This window comes from Pezoporus flaviventris, unplaced genomic scaffold (assembly GCF_033815535.1).
Source record: "Pezoporus flaviventris isolate CSIRO_AGI_PZ_B2104156 unplaced genomic scaffold, CSIRO_AGI_Pfla_v1 ptg000001l, whole genome shotgun sequence".
Classification (NCBI taxonomy): Eukaryota; Metazoa; Chordata; class Aves; order Psittaciformes; family Psittacidae; genus Pezoporus; species Pezoporus flaviventris.
This window is the reverse complement of record NW_026892549.1, coordinates 1,398,307-1,410,640: the sequence shown is the minus strand read 5'-3', so window position 1 is coordinate 1,410,640 and position 12,334 is coordinate 1,398,307. Positions and strand designations below refer to the sequence as shown.

At 43.8% G+C, this 12,334-nt stretch overlaps 1 protein-coding gene across 15 annotated transcripts in view; it reads right to left on the bottom strand.

Annotated features, from left to right (window-relative positions):
* Positions 1-12,334, bottom strand: part of BIN1 (bridging integrator 1) — a 97,938-nt gene that overhangs the window by 35,053 nt on the left and 50,551 nt on the right. For 9 of the 15 annotated variants that reach the window (XM_061461260.1, XM_061461508.1, XM_061461166.1 and 6 more), the window contains exons 3-7: positions 10,408-10,462; positions 9,858-9,952; positions 7,877-7,972; positions 3,308-3,415; positions 667-759 (exon numbers count right to left, since the gene is read on the bottom strand). In XM_061461260.1, coding sequence (XP_061317244.1) covers positions 667-759; positions 3,308-3,415; positions 7,877-7,972; positions 9,858-9,952; positions 10,408-10,462 — 447 coding nt within the window. The remainder of the gene's footprint in view (positions 1-666; positions 760-3,307; positions 3,416-7,876; positions 7,973-9,857; positions 9,953-10,407; positions 10,463-12,334) is intronic. The other 6 variants (XM_061461439.1, XM_061461842.1, XM_061462136.1 and 3 more) reach the window with 1 other exon arrangement.

The window sequence follows — 12,334 nt, the reverse complement described above, 5'->3', positions numbered from 1 at the left end:
AGATTTCATTAGGAAGCTTCTCCTGTGCTAGCAGACCCTGTAGTCTCTCGGAGCTGCCCTCATGTCCCTCAAGATGCTAGAATCTAAACATTCAGCCAAGTTCTGCCATTTCTCCTATGCAGGTTGAAATTATTTTGTATGTGTGGAAATGGTTCTTTTAGACTATGAAAGCCAGGATTGTGCACATTTTGGAAACTTTGATTTTACCAAAGGATAAAGTTGTAATACAGTCAGAAAACTATGCAGCAGCCATAGAAATTGCTTTGAAGCAATGGATTGTTGTGGTTTGTTGTTGTTTTTTTTTTTCTGGTTTTACTCAACAGCACAAATGCAGAAGCCAACCTTTGGAGGAACTACACTACATCACCCTCTGCTTTAGCATTATGCCATAGCCTTTCTTCATCCACATTTTGGTTTAGCAGGAGAAAACAGCAGTCCAGGATTAACACACCTGGTTAGAAATCAATAGAGCAGGCACAAATTTATTCATTTGGTCAGCAACTTCCACACGACCACTGTGTGGTCTCAGGAGTATCAAGGCTCAGGAGTATCAAGGATACACTCAGAGAGGACTAGAGTGAACGTTGCCTAGAGATTACTTGCATGGTATATTCTAGAGCCCAAAATAGCGCATGCAGGGTTACAGCCAGGTAGATCAGCAGTCACCTGATTTCGGAGCAGATTAGTTTGCGCAACGAGGTGAGCTTGTAGCTTCCCTTGACACCACTGAGGCGCAGCTTTCTCAAGCAGCGAAACAGGCTGGGGAAGGGAGCATGTTTGAGTGAAAAGAAAAAATAGAGAACAAGAGAGAGACAAACATGTATCTTTTAGGCTGAAAAAAATTAAAGTCACAACAGAGAGTGTATTTAGAGGCTGGGCCAAACCAGTATCACCAAGGCAAGAACAAAAACAAACATCCCAGGACCGATTGGTTATGAATCCTTTGAAGCATGCCAAGTTTAGCAGTAATTAATGCTCCAGTGTGGGCTGGGATATGGAAGACCAGCCAGACAGCTGCAAAGAGCAACAGATACAGTTGTTAGTGTCCTAGCACACAGACAACCCTACTCCAAGTCATGGCTGTGAAGTGGGAGCTCCTTGAAGAGAGGTCAGGATTAATTAACCATTGTCATTATTTGCATGCAACAGCTGAAAGTCCACAGTGCTTTATTTTAATGGCAGGTTGTGAGTTTAGCAATAAGTGGCAGGAGTCCTGGGTGGGAAAAGAACATCCATATATCAGAGAAGAAAAAAAAAAAGAGACCATATAGCTCCAAAAGGTATTGGCATTGCTGTTTCTGTTACTATACTATGAAACATTAATCAGGTCAGTTCCCGCTTGTATGCTGTGTCATAAACATGATTTCTTTTTCCCACAAACCTGTCATCATATACCAAAGTCCCTTACACTGGAACAACTCTGCTTCAAAGGTCACAAAAGCAAAATCACAGTCACAGAACAGAGAGATAAGCTTCCCCACAAGTGTGAGATCTCGGGCTGGGCTGTGAAACCTGGGAAGAGCATACATAACGTAACTTTCAGACACTCACTGCTCCCATCTTTACAGGATCAGGACAATACACTGTGTCACATAGTATTCCATACATGAGCTTATGGCTTAAAGCACAGAGGTGGAAAGATCTGATCCAATGCACATTTTGGCTAAGGAGAAGAGTTCGATCAAGTACTGAGGCTGAAGCAGGAACAGAGGATCAACTCTTAAATATCAACATTTCAAACTGCAGTTCTTCATACTTTAACAAAAGAGCAACAAACACTCCCTTGTTATTAACATCTTATGTGAGCATCTGGGGCAATGCAAGTGAATAAAACAATTACGAAGTTGGCCAGCCTCTTGAACTGCAGATCACCAGGTACCAACCTGAGTAGCTTAATTCCTACAAAAAACATTTCCACTGTAGTAAAGATCCCATGGGCACAGACCAATAACAATACCCCAAACACAGTGAAGTGCTTTGAACAGAAGGCACAACCAGCTGGGCCTCATGCCTTGCATACAGAACCAAGACTTGCTTTGCCACATAAATGATACAATGACACCTGAGCCATCAATCTCTTTCCCCTTTGTCTGTCAAGGTTTATCAGAGTATGCAGTGAGTGAGTGGATGACTGATAACTTGCAGCTTAAAAATAAAAGTACTGTGGCCATTAGATGTATATCTTTTGCTCATGGGAGAGATCCACCTTTACTTCTTATGCAGGAGAAGCACTAGTGTTTCTTACATAGCACATATTTCCTCCTACCACAAATAACTCAAAGCAAAAAAGTTGGCATTTTTATTCAGCCTGTTCAGAAGATACAGATCAAGGCTCGCTCTTTCTTGCACTGGTTCTAGCCTGAACAGTATTGATATGCCATGGCCCTCATCCAAGAGAATTAAAGATGCCTCTACAGCCCTGGACTGTTCTTGTTGTGCCAAGACCTGTCCTGAGGAACAGAGCACAGTGAACTCAAATCCACGCAGGATATATGAATAATCCACAGCTGATTTTCTGGTCAGGTATTTGAACCATGCATCTCCTGTAGAACAAAGTTAACACTATCACCTTTATTCAGCAACATTTAAAATAAAAATATAGATTTTATTTTTAATGAACTTATTTTAATAAAAAATAAAATATTTCACTTGCATGTTGGGCACGCTCTGTGGTTAACTCTGGATCATGCTGTTCAGACAGGAAAGAAATCACACCTTGACAAGGGAAAACTCTTGGTTTTGTGCTTTTAGACATATTTATTATCCAACAATTGTGACCATTTGACAAAAGAGCACAGCCATCAAGTGTGCATAGGGTGCATTTCCACCTATGAACTTGTAACTCACACTGTCCTAGTATATCAGAGGACTTCACAAACACAATCAACCTCAAGCAACACTCAAACACTTACTCTCACCACTGCTCTTAGATGAGGAGACAAATCCACAAGAAGCAGACAAAGAGGAAAATTTGTCAGGGACATCGCAAGGTTTTGCTTCCCCCAGGGGCACATGGGCTTTTCTGACAGAGGTTACTGGTTCTGCAACATCTGACCAAGCATGCCTAGGCCTTGGCCACTGGGAGATGCAGACTGATGATGGCAGGTCTGAACCAATACAACAGAGACCATCCTGACTTCTGGTAGAACTAAACAGATGAGAAGGAAATACCTAGCAAAGTCCTTTCAAACCTAAATGATTCTATGAAAACAGTCAAGAGGTACAGGTGCACTTAAAACCTGCTCAGTAGGCAAATTCAGACCTCCCAAGGTGAAAGGATGGCTGCACATCCTTCTGCTTGCTTTACCTTTGCAATTTTGGTTTCATCCTTCTTCTTTGCAGTTTGCAGGGCTTCAAAGTGGTGTCTAGCACTGTCATAATCCACAAGCTTCCGCCCTCGCTTCGCTATACGAGACTAAAAAGGATAGAGAAAAGAATCGTGACAATCTTCTCCAGCAGCCAAAAACACAAAGCTTCTCAGGAAAACACCCTTTCCCTTTATCCAACTTCCAGAGCACCCCATGCTCTTGCCCATGTAAAAGATACTTGCTGGATACTCCACACAAGCTGCACAGAGAGGTGGCCCTGGGGGCCATTGTGGCAGCTACCATCCTAGAGGGAGATCCTCAGGAGGAGAGCAGAGCCAGCCACTGAAAGCAATAGGATCCAGCCAACAGCAGGCCTCACTTCTGGGTGGAAGTAATGTTTTCAGGACTGTAGCTCCACTGCTTCCTAAGCCTCCCCATGTGCCTGCATCCTGTGGGCACCTGCTTCATCATTTTCAGGGCCTCCTAAGGACTGCAGACAGACTCTAATTAACCAACTCACAGCCCTGGTTCACATGGGCGTTCAAAAGATTAAGTTCAACAAAAGAAGGCGTTTCTTCTGCCAGCATAGCAAAGGCACTCATCCATGTGCTTAGGATACACCCAGGACAGCATTTTGGATCCTGCAACAGGAGGTCCAGACCTAAGTGACTGCAGCCATGAGCAGTGGTTCATTGTAACTTAGCTATTAAGCAAGAGAAGTGCAAGGGGAAATCTGTAGCACTGTGTCACTAATAGGCAAGACGCAATGAAACCTTAACAAGCACAAGGTAGGAGCCGACTGTGTACCAGGCTCGTGTTCAGGAATGGAGTTCTGACAAGTCCACAGGAGTTAGGCCTGTGGCCAGATCCTTCATTAGCCTTCATCTGAGGTGCCTCTGGCTCTCTTCCCCAGCAGTTTCATCTTGGTGAGGCTCAGGCCCACTGTGCTGCCCTGTTTTAAGATCTACCCATTCCCCTTAGACCGTTGCTTCCCACACTTCCTACAAACACCCCTGACTATCTGAGTTGGAGGACAGATCTTCCCAGCCTGACCCTAGCACACCCCAGCTCGAAGAGCCTTGTCCAGCATCAGCAATCAGTAGTCTAGAGACAGGCTGGAGAACTGGAGTGACACGACATGGCAAGGAGCCAGGAGGGGTTTTAGTTAACCACAGCACCCAGGGAAATTGACAGTGCAAGATGAAGAATCAGCATTGGGATTTACTTGTAAAAGCAAAATCCTCTCTCCCTCCACTGCACTTGGCAGGGAGATGTGGTTTCTCTCCCTAGGCTCCTGCAGATAAGCTGCAAAACCACACTCAGGGCTGATCTCTGCCAGACCAGCTGGGACCAGTTCGCACGTCTCCCACACATGCTCCTCTGCACTTACAAGCAAGCGCTGGTGCAGCTCTGTGTGAGTCACAGCAGATCTGCAAGATCTCAGCCACACGCACACCCAAACTGACTTCAAAGCATTCAGTTCACTCTGAGAGAGGAATCACAAAGAAGCTGAGCTGCTCCGCAATCAAGGTCCCTAGAAGACACCTCTCAGACATCATGCTGCCAGCCTGGCACTGAGACAGGATATCAGAGAGGGACAGTCTCCGAGATGGTAGTTAGTGCATTTTACACTCACATTAGATAAAACACATGGTCAGATCTGGGATTTAAGAGATGGAATTTTTCCCTTAGATCAGACTGGTAGAGACAGTTGGAGTTTCGCCCACCTCTGACACAGCAAACAGCCAGTTTCAGGTTTTCCTGCCACCCCACCAGGGAGTTTGATAGAATGTCAGCCATCTCTCAAATAAGGTCACTCCTGCCCTTTTTTGCAGCTCCTAATCTTCTATGCCTCACCCTCGTATTCCTACTAGAGGATGTGGAAACGCTGCATGCAAGTCCTCCTGGAGTAACTGGTCACACTGCCTGTGATGGAAGGAATGGGACAGCCCAGTCCAGGAAGGCTGCAGGGTAGTTTCCATGTATACTTAACGATAGCTGCAGCCAACTACCACCATCTGATGGTAAAAGCTGAACAACAGAGTCTGCTGCTTTGCAACAAATTCATCTTAACTGGAGCTTCCTTTAAACAAACAAAACAATCAACCATTCACCCACCGGAAAGCACTTCTCTGCCCACCCTTATATTTAAACCTAGTAGAAACAGGGTACCAGTTTCATTGCAAGACAGAAAATAGCCAATCCACAGCTATTCAGAACGTGGGTTATGGTTTATCTTCTCTGGGCTTACTATAGAGACCTGTATTCTTACTGTGTACTCTGCAACCTCAACCAAAAATATTATAGATGATGCAAGAGTCCTGCTCTAAGAAATTATGGATACTGGCTTGCAAAGAAAGGATAAAATACTCTTTGCATTCCCATTTTTCAATAAAGATACTCTTTGTTGACCCCTCCTCACCCAACATTTTAAAATTATTTCCTTTAACTTATAGAAATTCCTTATTAAAGAAATGCTATGTTTTCACATTCCTGCTGTGGATCCCATTGCAATTACAAAAAAAAATTCAAATGAATTTTTCCAGACACTCAAGTGAAGAAGAATTCAGAATATGTTTGAATTTAACAAAAAAATACACACATTATCTAACTCATCACAGATTTGAATTACTTAGCCATTAACAAAAAACAGGCATTCACAGAATTAAATCAAAATCATCTTTTCTCCATAAATCCTCTTTCAGTATCACAGAATTACAGGAAAAGCAGGAAATTTGCTTCCGTGGAGAAAAACAAACAAGCAAACAAATAAACTACAAATAAACACAACAACAGAAAAACTCTTCAAATATTCTGTAAATCACATAAGAATGGGGTTTCCAACCTCAGGGACTCTAATTCCATACACGAAGCCAAACTACACTTTTATACAGCTGTGGTAACCTTCAACAACAGTACTTAAAAAGAGTTTCTACACTTTTATACAGCTGTGGTAACCTTCAACAACAGTACTTAAAAAGAGTTTCTACCAATTGAAGAAAATCTAAGCCACTTCTTGATTTGAGTACTTCTGACTGCTCTGGGGTAAGGAGGATGATGGATCCAGCTGAATTAGCAATAAAAACATACTGACCTTTTTTAAGTCCTACCACTGAAAGTCCATTTTAAACAAATAGGCAACTCTCGTGAAATATACCCATACCTTATTGTAGAAACCAAGAGAAAGTCAAATTCTCAATTATTTTAGGAAGTGAAGCAGAGGTGAGTAGTGTTCTCTTTAAAACATTACTTAAACTGTGCATAAAATTGCTTTAACTTCCCATTTTCTAGAGCATCATCTGAAGACTAAGAACATTAGTCATAATACCTTAGTGGCCCATTCAGAAGCCAGAAAGGATCCATAGGAGCTCAGTACCTAACACCTCAAGTTCTGGTGGAATTTGAGTTGCCCCAGCCTTTCACTCCTTTTAAAATCTCACCATAAAGCCTCAGTGGGACCCAAGCAGAAATCCTAAAGATATTTAGCATGGAAAAAAAGTGACACTCTGAGGCGACCTCATGCACAGCTGACAAGGCTGGTAAAATGTGAAATAGACTGAAGCAGTGCAGAAGTCTGAGTTTACAGCAAGACTAAAAAGTGAATGAGGCTCTGCACTGCTAATTGAGGAACATGGCATCACACTAGAGGGAGCGATCAGCTCTACAGTCTTGAGCGGGTGGAAAAGCAACAGCAAGCCTCCTTGCCCTTTCCCACTTCAGACTTCCAGGGGCAGAAGAGGCTGAAAAAATGAAGCATGAACAAGGAGTCCCAGAAGGCAGGAACACTGCTGTTCAGGGCTCATTTTACAAGCCTGTGACCTGCCCTGCTTTGATACAGCACAGGCCTCCTGAAGCAACAAATATTGACAAATGTTTTAAGAGACATGTGGTGGGGAAAGGGTTGTTTTCACTGGGATGTAGCCAAGCTGATACTTCCCATATGGTGATATCATTACTAGTGTTTCCATATGGTGAAGACATTTCCTGGATAACCTTCTCAAAATGAATGGAGAGAACTGTGGATGAAGGGAAGCTCACAGGATATCACTCAAACCCAGGTCAAAAAGATGTCTATCCAGCATTCCCCCCTCCCTGTAAAAAGCTAGTTACGTGCACAGCAAGACTTCGGGGAACACACAGAAATCTGTCTTTCACACCAGCCTCTACTTATATAGCATACTTGCCACTAATTGCTTACTCCATGCTTTGTGCTTACAAGGAAACTAAAAAAGACCTCAAAAAGAGAGACAGAGCTTTTGAGTTATTGCTGACGCTGCCTTCCAGCACTCTGATACAATAAGGAATTTTACAAATCTTCCTGTTCTGAACTTTCATTTTCTTTTCAGCATCCTTCCCCCAGATTCTTCACACTCATTTTATACCCAAAATGAGAACATAACATATTCATTCACATGACCCAGTGCCATGGAGTTCTTGGCTGTTCTAAAAGGAGAGCTTGCAGCAGCACAGCACAAACATCCACCTAAAGAAGATGGGGATGCAATAAATTCTGACGAGGTTTCACCTGCTGTGACTCTCTAGATCAAAACATTTAAAGATAAACTTACTTTAATATCAGGAAATTGGCCAAGGTACGTATCCATGGTCAGGAGCGCCTGATCCACCAGCTTCTGATGGAAATCTGTCCAGAGGAGATCATTGTTCTGAAAAGCAAAATTAGTAAGATAGTTATTAAGAAAACAACATTTCCATTTTAATTCTTGAGTGCTACAGTCAACAATTTCAGTCCCCCAGAGCTCTTAAGAAATAGCCGCTTGAAAAAACTAAGGACCAGAGAAGTTAGTTGAAAACAGAGGTCATGTCAGAAATGTAGAAACAGAGAAGAAAGCCCAATGATGCTAATTCAGGTGACCTCTCCTAAGGACACAGCATCCTCCATGAACCTTCCTTCTGAAGGCCTGTCTTTTCACCCTAGTGCTAGCTCAAGCCCACACAATGGAAGGCACCATTTTCTGCTTTTCAATACAACAGAGCTTTCTGGAGGATAATGAACAATAACAGAGAGCTAATCTAGCAGTCTTCAATCCTCACATCACTTCCTCAACAGGCCAATGGAGGTCACGTCCAAGGCTTGCACCCTAAACTGTGCAGCTTTAGCCTTCATTTTATCTCAGGCACAGTAACTTCCCATCAACACCTTGTATTAGCTGGAAATCTCCCCCCTCTTCCGTTTTTTCACTGGAACAAAGGTTTGTGGCTAAACCATTTAGGAAAAATCCCCATCTTATATGGGATTTTGTTGTTGGTTGGTTGGGATCTTTTGGTAGGGTGGGTTGTTGGCTGGGGTTTTGTTTTATTTTTTTGGTGTGAGGGTTTTTTTTGGCGTGAGGGTTTTTTTTGGCATAATAACACTTTTCTCCTGCCTGTCTTTACCTGAAAGAGAGAAAAACAACCAGCGTGTGTGTGGGATGGAGGGGGGGTGAGGGATGCAGACCCTCAGAGCAGCTGCAGTTCATTCTCAGGACTCATGCTCCCTTTGACATCTCTGACTCAAATTCTCTGAAGGGACACTCTCATGAGGCAACACAGTGGCTCCAGAAGAAACAAGGCCAACAGAGAATGTGAAGCCAAGCCAGCTGAATTACAACTCCATTATTTATTGTAACAGCACTTCCTAATGGAAAGTTTCCATGTTAATGCAAGAATTGACCTGGAAACATTCAGGTTTTGTTTGACTTATCTGCTTTGAAGTCAGTATTTCCTGGGCAAAATGCAGATGTTATTTCAGGTGATATTTTTCTGCAGGGTAAAGCAGGGGAAGGACAGAATCTTTCTCCTGCTCTCCTCTCTGTTCCTTTCCCACTGCTCCAATGCCATAGACAGCTGCAGATGAACCCAGTCCTGCAGCCTCATGGCAGATGGAGCCACAGAGCTGAACTGCCACAGCAGAACAGCTGAGCAAGAGCAGGGGGTGCCTGCCTCCAAATGCACCCACCACACACACGCCAAAGGGGATCCAAGCTGTCACATGACAGCCTGTCCCCTAAGCGCCACAGAAAATACCTGGGCAAGTTGGACAGGCATCACCTCACCAGGGGATGAGAACACCAGGGTGGGGTGACATGGGGCTCAGCCAAACAAGGTGGCAACTAAAATATGGCAGCTGGTGGTACTGCTGTAAGAGGGAGATTGTTGCAGCTACACAATGGCGGTTCTGACCATGCTTTGGCCATAGATTTAGCTTTCCCTTTCTCCTGCACAGAGCATAAACAATACATCCAGTTGACCCTACTGACTCTCTCTTGGCATCCTGTATCCCTGTTCATCCACTCTAGGGGGAACAAATTACTAATGGGTGTAAGCATACAGCTTTGAATAGCATTCAAGCATCTGGGAACAGTGTCCTACACAGACAAAAATATAGGCCACATACCTTCAGCTTTCCTTTCTTCCCAATGCTGAGCTTATCTTTCCAGTTCTTTTCAAAGTCAAATGCCTGAAAAAATGTGGCGCACAGACAAATCCTCCAAAACTCATCTCCACTGACAGACCAAGCCTGGTAATTCTACATCCTGGACACAGTCTTACCTCTGCTATTTTATTCGTGTCATCTCTCCCAGGCCAATCTGGTTCATAAACTTCCTGCAGACACTCTGTCAGCTTCTTGGAGGCCTCATGCATAGCTAGAGAAGAAGAAGGAACTGCTTCAGAAAGAAGGAAATAATGTGTTCCATAGTGTGTTTAACTATCACCCTGAGGAACTGGGACACAAAAGCATTATAACAAATGCTAAGCTCTTCTTTACAGAGTGTCTGACCCTTGATAACACAGAGGTGGAAGGTAACCACAGAGAGAAAGGAACCAAGGATGCAGTCACATCAAATCCTTTGTGTTCATCCCCACCTATCATAGTCTATCTGGTAAGACAGCACCACATGTTCAGCATCAGAGCACAACCCCATTCCACCCATTCAATCCCAGGAGGCCCTGAAGGATTCCAAAAGATCACCCACCTTGACAAGGCTGACCTTTCCTACAACTTACACCTGAGGAAACAGCAGGAAGGGGACATCTGCAGAAACCTCACCGCATAGATAAGAACTAGAGCAGAAACAATCCTCTGCTGCACAGACCTTACCTTTCACAGAAGCCAAGTAAGTTCGGAGGTCCTTCTGCAGCCTCGTGCCTTCAGACTGTGAATATAAGGAGAAGACCATCAGTTATTCTCTCAGTGTAAGAAGGAGTCAAGCATTAATAAATTAATAGCAGATGGGCTACATATGAGCCCTAAGACCACATGAACATAAATGTTAACAGGGAGACCCACACAGCCCTCTGACTTGGTAAGCCTATAGTGAGTGATCTGCAGGCCTGTTTGACCAACAATAAAGCTGTGATTTGCAATTCCCAGCAGAGCCACCTTCAGTGTTTTGATTTCATATAAGCAACTTCAGACAGTCCTAAGGGCAACACTTAGTTTTATAAGCAAAGGGCCAGTGTGTCTATGCAACAAATGTAACTGAAGGGAGTTTGCAGGATATAGAAGATTCAATTGATTTATTTTGTACTGGTTTGGAAGCAGTTTAGCTCAACACTGTTTCCTGCCAGACTGCAATCCAAAATCCCAGTGCAAAGTGGGTTCAAGGGACCTGTGATCTGCCCAAACATCACATCTAAACTGTCCTGTACAGCAAGGCTTGCAAATACAGAGCTAATAATCCTTTTCTTTAGTTTCACTGTGGAGGTAGCCTGTCAGCAGCAGATCTCACTCACTAGTAAACAAAGGATTAAACTAGAAGCTGGGCTGAGTTTTGCCACTGTCAGACGACACAGCCAAATACAGTACAAGAACCCAGATAGTAAGAGTCGTGGAGATTTTACACAGCAAAGTTAGTTCAGGCATGCACATGTATATGCCCTCCCCATATGGTTCCTCTCCTGCACTAGGATAAGCATTCTCAGGCTCACCTCCCCTCTACCTTGCCATATGTCATTGACAGTGGTGCAAAGGAGGCAGGGAAATACTCCCAAATCCAGACAGTGACATCATACAAACAGAAATGAAAGGAAGAGAAAAGCAAGGCTTCAGAAGTTGACCAACACTACCACAGAGCATGTCTAAGCAACGTAAGGAGCAAACATTGAGGACACCTCTGCAAACAACCTCTGGAGTACGCAAGAAGTACAGAAAAAAAAAATTTGAGAGATAAAGACCTCTTATAAAAAGGTTTCTCTAACCCTGTGGCATCTTACTAGATCCTCACTATCCCCCAAATTAGCTGTAGAAACAAGAATGCAGGAAAATGACAACTACACCTCACACCTTCCTCACAGCCTGCTGTCATTCCTCCTCCTCTTTTCCAGTTTGTGTCCCATTGGGAAGGGGGCAGTATAATGAATTTTGACAGCTGAAGACAACTCCAGAGACACAGAGCTCACAGGATGCCTCTGACAGCTGCCTCAGAGTTACTAGCTTCAAAAGCAGATGCTTCCTATCAGCTCTCCCCAACACCCAGGCACCTCTTGCCTCAACAGAGCTCATGTTGTTGTCCCTTGTGCTGTCAGTGCAGCTGTGCTCTCTAAGCAGAGGCTAAATCTGACCAGCTGTTGAAGTGGCAGTGCTACCATAGCTTTGTGGAAAAATCCATCTGCTTCCAGTGCTATGGTCCAATTTGTTTTTCTTGCCTCGAAAGCTCTGGATGAGTTCACATTTGTTCTTTTCCTATTGCCCTCAACAAAGGAAACAAGGGATGGGAAAGGGCTGGCCACTTTTGTAAAAGGAAACCAAACTTCTAGTCTGGAGGCGCATTGGCAACTGATCCAAAAAGAGTACAAGAGGAAAGGAATAATGGCCACATCTGCTGTAAAAAAACTAGGAGTTCTTAAAACACAGAGCAAACAAATGCAGAGCTTTTTGCTGGCTTAAGGTGAATGTGGAAACCTGGGCAGATGAGACTCTCCTAACAGTGCAGTCAGAAACCACCAGGGAAGAAACACTAGAGTAATCAAAGCGTACACACGGCACCATCAGGGAGGCTAAGCTTACAAGCAGCAGTTCAGTCAAG